This window comes from Branchiostoma floridae, chromosome 4 (assembly GCF_000003815.2).
Source record: "Branchiostoma floridae strain S238N-H82 chromosome 4, Bfl_VNyyK, whole genome shotgun sequence".
NCBI lineage: Eukaryota > Metazoa > Chordata > Leptocardii > Amphioxiformes > Branchiostomatidae > Branchiostoma > Branchiostoma floridae.
Genome location: NC_049982.1, coordinates 21,223,548 through 21,230,628, shown reverse-complemented (window position 1 = coordinate 21,230,628; position 7,081 = coordinate 21,223,548). Strand labels below are relative to the sequence as shown.

Genomic DNA, 7,081 nt, shown 5'->3' with positions numbered 1-7,081 from the left:
ACTTTCGAGGTATGACATCTTACGGTACGGTAATAAGGTGCCATATAGGTACCAGGTAACACACCATATACGTTACTCCCCAGGTGCAGTATAGTACCAGGTAGCGCACCTGTAATATGTAGTAACCAGCTGCTCTTGGGGGGGGGGCGAAAACGCTAAAGGGGGGCGAAAACGCTAGTGATCTCGCCCCCCGGGGGGGGGCGAGATCGCCGGGGGGGCGAGATCGCTGTCACACCGGTATCTGAATGACTGAAATGACAAATGACCAACTCACCAGTTCCTGAGAAAACCCTTCCAGCTTAGCAGTGGTGGCGCCCACTGCCTCTGCCTAAGGAGACAAAAAATCTGACTTTTATTCCTGTAGAACTAAAGAAAAGCCATACATGTATATATAGGTTAACTGTTGCAGTACTGCTCTGGTCAGATAGAGGGCAGTACTGCACTGGAAGCATCATTAGAAAATACTGCCTAGGATTGCACCTGTATCCCACTAGAACTGTTTATTATACCAAAAGCAACCAAAACACTCCAAAATATATAACTCAACATAACATAATGGCACTTCCATCACATGCCTTATTGTTCACACAATATGCATTTCAAGAAATGTTTCACTGGTCAAAATCTCTCTACTTGAATTCCTAGAGTACAATGTAAATACAGGGATATGTAGATTACGGAAAGGTTTGTTTTACATGCCTCATTCCTCAACATATCTTCTCCTTGACACGTGGACACCAGATCCTGTCCCAGCTTTACTTCACACTTCGACAGCGCTGGCAAACAAAACAGAAACAACAAAGTTTGGTAATCAGTAAACAGCTCTTATCTTTGCTATTGCGCGCAGAGACAATCATCTGTATATAAACAAAAACATTACAGCTAGACAAGATTGCTGTCTCCGGCCTTAGTACAACTGTTATGTTATACAAATGTAATACCACAGAGAGTTTGCCACTATTTCTACAGTTTTACAAAAATGAAATACTTTCCCCTCAGTTTCTGCATTGGGTAAAAATATAGAGATAGTTACTGTAATATGTACATACGTTGCAACAACATACAGAGCAATGTGAATATAAGGCATAGCTTATCTAAATAATGTCCTGTGTGCTGTGTTACAGACATAAATCATAGTAAACACATGAGCACATGAATCAAGTACGTTTTGTAAACACATTCAGCCTTTGCTTTGGTGTCACACTCTGGGAAAAGATCAGAAATAGCGACCTATATAAACTTGCTAAAGAATCAAGTAACAGAACTGTTACATCTTTTCATCAAGACAAGAGCACAGAAAACATAACAGTTTACAGGTCTGTGCTAACTGTGTACACAGACACTATGGTTTGTTGTCATCTTTTCAGGACAGATTAGTAGTTAGAACTCCCACGTATCTGCTCCTTACTGCTACACTGTGTACATAGAACAGTTCTGTATACACGGCAGGCAGACTGTGGGAACTATGGAAGTAATCCTACAGGATGATAAAGCCCCGGTCACAAAGCGCGTACGATTCCTTGCGATGGACTATTCCGCATATCGTACGATGAGCGCAGTACATCGCAACAAAATCGTAAGCATCGTAAGCCATCGCAACGCATCGGATGATGTTCAAAATTTTTCCAGCGTCGCACGATTTTTCACTTGTGTCTCTTCTGTATAGCCGTCTGACCGCTTTTGTGTTTCTTTAACCAACAAAATGTGGACATAGCTGTTGAATACATTCCTATACTATCTTTAACTGTAAAAATAAATTTAAAAAACACCATGATAACAAGAGTATTACAAGCAAAAGTTCAAATCAAGCGTGAGTACTGGTATGGTTATCTCGGCCTGCTTGCCGGCTCTACGTGTCAGGCTCTTTCGAAGATCGTATCATGATATGCTATCAACAAAAAGATGCCATCATACAAAAATTATATCATAAGCATTATATCATATATATTTCCGACTCATAGAGCCTGCCTTTATGTTCGAGTTGTCCCCATGGTTATTACGATTATGGTAAACTGACCCAAGACCGACGAGAACTGAGATTTGATCTAATTATAAACTCACGTGCATGAAGCGATCAAACAATTGTCTGCATCACCTGTGCGGGACGCGCTGTTCTCTGGTTGCGACTGTGGCAGTTGCGACTGATATATTTTCCATTTTCGTCAATATCGACAATATCAGGGAAAACTGAAACCATCAGAACATGCTAACAATTCACAAATCTATAACCTCATCAGTAGACAAAATTTGCCGTAATGAAGTCTGCTATGGGAGCAAATAAAATCTTACGACGATAGCGAAATTTTGAACATGTTCAAAATCCATTTCAGCTCTATTTTTCGCCATACGACGCTCCCCGATTTACTATGATTCACTGCGATTGACGCAGGCACGCTCTTATGACCTCATCGTACGATGCACTACGCGCTTTGTGACCACGGCTTTATATACTTAAACCATTGCTTCCGATTTTCCCCCGACTTACGACGCACTGCGCTTATCCTGCGCATCGGAAGGAATCGCAATGAATCGTACGCGCTTTGTGACCGGGGCTTAAGCAGGGCTGACACCAGCCTTGAAGTTTTCTTTGTCCAACTCATTATCTAGCAGTCTTAATAATTGTATTGCATGTTAAATCTGTAACAAAGACATAAGCGAAATTCTCTGTCAGTACCTGTGACTGCTTCCGTACATTTCCTCATATCTTTGTACAATTTCTTAGTGGATTCATCCAGCCTACAGAACAGGGGCACATTCAGTTATGTGGCATGGAATTTAAAAAAGTTTAACATTACAGTACATAGACCTGGAACAATATTAGGGGTGATGAATAAGTTCTCAGCCTAACCCATAAATAATACGCACAACTCAAATTTCGAGACACAACTTCGTAGCCTTTTATCAATATCCTCCAAATCATTGCAGTAATTACTGGTCTGGTGGAAGTGTTTTTACTTTCCAGTTGACATGTTTTTGAAATCAGTAGGTAGGTGGCGAGAAAAACAAGGGTGAATCGTGATTAGACGTGTGTGAGTCAAGTTCTCTATTCCGTAAATTGAGACATTGGTAAAATAGATTCCCTTTGTATTTCAAGCAAAAAGTTGTGGGTGTCTGACTTTCAGCTGGGCATGTTGACCCGCACACCTCAGGTAGCAGCTCAATTGTCCATGTTTTTTCCTTCTCTCTTACCTACCGTTACTGGGTGTCGCCTGCAAATTAATGATCACAATGACCTAAATTTTGGTACACATTCATTAAAGACTTTATCTATGCTATAAATTTGAGGCATACACCTTTTTTCTGGGTGAGGCAGAGAACTTATTAACTACTCCTCGTACATTACATGTAAGTTTCCAAATTATTCAATCTTGATGTCATGATCATCCACACAGAATGACATTTACTCATCTTAACTTAAGATTAGTTAACATCCTTTCCACACCTTATTAAAGGTGCTAAGAGACAGTGCCCATTCTATAGCCTAGCCAGGCTAGTCCACTATTTGTGGTGTGTGTTTGACTATCATACTCTTACTCGAGTGCCAGGTGATAAGCAGAGAAAGCAATTTGACTTTAAGTTCCAATCGACCTTCCACATGCAAGGCGTAAGCCTTGCATGTGGAAGGCCCTGTATGCAAGTCTGCTTCTAGAATCACATGTTGTTGTTTGACACAAGTTAGGCAATTAGTGAAGGAGGAATTTGCTTGCATCCAAAGGGCTTTAAAGCGTTGACCACCTTAGAATTTTGCCGTGAATCAAGGAGTTAGGGGAAGACAGCAGTTTCCATTATTATTATTGGAGCCAAACATGCTAGGACCAGTCCTCTTTGAAATGATGACATGTTTAGAACCGTAGTGCATCATGGGGAATAAGCAAATTCAATCCTCCTTGTCAGTCACTGGTATGAATTATGCAACACAATTAAAGGAGAATCTTCCTACTGTGCCAGCTTTGTACATTCCCGCTCAAAGTCCTTCTCCACTGTCTTAGAGATGACCGTTCTCTTTGGTGAAGCAGACAGACGGTTGAACGGATTCCTAAGCAGAAAATAAGCACAAAAGTTACATGACCATTATGTACCGGGAGTAGCGCCAAACAGCCACGTCTTTTGTAGCGTAGTGGTCAGCACTACAGGGTTTGTGATCTGCCGGCCTGGGTTCTATCCCTGGGGTCGGCATGTTGTTTCTTTCTGTTTCTACTCCTTTCTTTAATACTTTGCTTCCCACACCCACCCTGTGAGTAACAGGCTAGAACATGTGCCACACAAGTAGCGCCAAACAGCACACCGGTTGGCTTATCAGCCTTTTGTATCGTAGTGGTTTATAGCACTGCTGGGTTTGTGATCTGCCGGCCTGGGTTCAATCCCTGGTGTCGGTATGTTGTTTCTTCCTCTTTCTAATCAAGGTATAAATAGGTATCAAGGTATAATCCTTTCTTACACACTGTTTACATTTTAGGTTGGTGCTTACGTGACCGTGTCGAGTTGAAACATTATTCATAGTAAAACTGGAAAGAGATTTCTGTTTTATTCATAGTAAAACTTAAAAGACATTTCTGCCTTCGTTGCTTTTCTGTAAATTATGAATTTGAAGGAGCACTAGTAAATAATCAACTATTTAGGACTACAGTATGTTTGTTTTGCAAGTTTGACAATTCGCCACACCCAAAACAATCACCTTCTGACTGTTTTACAACTAAACACAACATATCGTAAGTAAGTGCTGGGGGTTCTTACCAACTCATGGTGTCGACTGTTTACCAATCAAGGCTGAATTATTGGCCAAAAAACATCTCGAAACCTCTCAGATTTGGGACATTTTCTGCCACGGAAATATCACCCACAGCACGACCCCTGACCCGGACTATTCCACTAGTGGTTAATAAAAATCTTGATGAAATGTGTATCTATAAGATATATAACTGAAATATGGAATATGTAAAGCATAAATATATATCATGTAAACTGAAATACTTATCGTTCGTAAAAAATGAGAAATCTATGTCATTCGATTATTTTTACTTTCAACTATTTGCCCCTTTCTGCAAGATGTGCTCACCGTGACGTCACGTTCCATCATGGCGGCCTTGGTGGAAAAAATCGCCAAGCAGGCACTGCAAACGTTTGATTTCGCATCTCCGCACTGGGAGGGGTCTCTGAAAGACAACTTCGGCAAGCTGGCGTCCCTCATGAACCAGCTGACCTACCGGGACGTCAACATCCAGCCCAGGACGGAGGAGCCGCCGCTGAGAAGGTCACCCCGCGGGCGGCCAGCGTCGTACGACGATCCCGCCCCGGTCACGTACATGCCCATCTGTAACCACCAATTCTTCACCATGGGGATCTTCCTGCTGAAGGGCGGGGAGAGGATCCCTCTACACGATCATCCCGAGATGCACGGCATTTGTAGAGTCCTGTACGGCACGGTGGCGATCCGGTCATACAACAGACTCGACCCCTCCACTACAGTACAACCCCCTCTCCCCGAGTTCGACGCCCCCCTCCCACCATGGCAACGTAACTCCCTCCTGCCCTGCACGGCAAACGGAGAGGTTCAGCTGAACGAGAACAGCGAAGCGTGCGTCTTGGAGCCTCTGGTAGGGAACCTGCACGAGATCGTGGCGGTGGACGGGCCGGCGGCCTTCTTAGATGTCCTTGCCCCTCCTTACGACCACGACGGCTCCACAGACAGAGACTGTCACTACTACCGTCCACTCACTCCTCAAAACCCCGCGCAGACAGACGTGCACTGGTTAATGAGAATATCTCAGCCCAGAGACTTCTGGTGCGACGCAGAGCCGTACCCGGGGCCGGCAGTCTCAGTTTGACTGTCATAAATGTGCCACTTAAAAGAAGAAGAAAAATGTGAAAACAAAGGGCATTATCATCAGCGAGCACTGCCCTCGGCGAGTTTTCTTTATCAGAAGAACGTGTTACCGTGTTGCAAACATAAGATCTCTGAATGGAATACAAGATCGTGTTATTCCATTGCTGAATTTCAGTAATCTCTGAAACTATAATGACCACTCAAAATACTAATCGCCAATTCTTTTGCTAGCATGTATGTATATACACAAGGAAAGGCAGAACAGGCAGTTAGATTGTAACTGCACAATTTTCCTGTATAATGACAGGATGGGACACAAATAAGATACTTGACAAAGTGGTACAATTATTCACGAAATGCTAAACCCCTGAGTCTATGATAGATTCTTTGTCCATACATAGCAAAATATACCAGGAACTAAGACGTTGGTCTCTTAGTTTTTGTACCTCAGTACAGTAAGAAGAACTTACCAGGGTTACATGTATGACTATGAATAGGACATGCAGCATTTGTTTTCTCAGTCTGCACATAGTTTTGTCCTATATGTGCTCTTCATTCTATGTTGTGGCATGTGGGTCATATGCTGCATTACCTGTTTGGGATACCAGAGTAAGCCAGTAATGTAAACAGTACCAGACGAATCATTACGTCATCAGGGACACGTCATGGGAACACGTTACATTCAGAATATAAACTTGTGTTTCAGACGTGCGATGTGTGATCACTGCCATAATACATGTCAGACATGTGAGCACAAAATTGTGCTACCGAGACAAATTATGGATCTATTTCATATAGTCCAGACAAATAAACAATCAACTAAGTTGACGTGATGCGTGTTTTTTTCTACTATATGAAAGTACTATAATGCCAAATAGAGCACTGCACAGAATACTACTTCCATACCATATGATGTTACAGTAGATGCGTAGTTATTGACAGTTGTCAGTTATGCCAATGAGGATATAACCTCCTTGGTTATACCTTGGCGATTTACCCAATCGTTGTTTCCTTGGCTACTAGTATATCAGTCTTCCGAAATGTGAAAAGAATGCATTGGAGCTTTGTCTCCTTTACTCTCCAAGCAGAGGTTGAGTCGCGTAGATATAGTAGTAGTCTTAAAAATTACACCGGCGTTCTTCTTTGTAAGAGGAGCGCCGGTGTAAAATTTCTGACTACTACTATATTTACGCGACTCAACTTCTGCTTGGAGAATATGTCTCCTTGCCATTTATGCTGCTGGCGAACTACCATATA

At 42.4% G+C, this 7,081-nt stretch overlaps 2 protein-coding genes across 3 annotated transcripts in view; one reads left to right on the top strand and one right to left on the bottom strand.

The window, feature by feature from the left end:
* Window positions 1-4,900, bottom strand: part of LOC118412942 (bridging integrator 3-like) — a 10,664-nt gene extending 5,764 nt beyond the window's left edge. For both annotated transcript variants that reach the window (XR_004830839.1, XM_035816011.1), the window contains exons 1-5: window positions 4,735-4,900; window positions 3,941-4,036; window positions 2,675-2,736; window positions 700-776; window positions 275-328 (exon numbers count right to left, since the gene is read on the bottom strand). Coding sequence is in view for 1 of the 2 variants with exons in the window: in XM_035816011.1 (XP_035671904.1) it covers window positions 275-328; window positions 700-776; window positions 2,675-2,736; window positions 3,941-4,036; window positions 4,735-4,742 (297 nt within the window). In the remaining variant the exon portion in view is untranslated. The remainder of the gene's footprint in view (window positions 1-274; window positions 329-699; window positions 777-2,674; window positions 2,737-3,940; window positions 4,037-4,734) is intronic.
* A 133-nt stretch (window positions 4,901-5,033) lies between these two features.
* Window positions 5,034-6,652, top strand: LOC118412943 (2-aminoethanethiol dioxygenase-like). The gene has a single exon (XM_035816012.1). The coding sequence runs from the start codon at window positions 5,076-5,078 to the stop codon at window positions 5,823-5,825; it is 750 nt and encodes a 249-aa protein (XP_035671905.1). The 5' UTR covers window positions 5,034-5,075; the 3' UTR covers window positions 5,826-6,652.
* The last annotated feature ends 429 nt before the right edge of the window (window positions 6,653-7,081 follow it).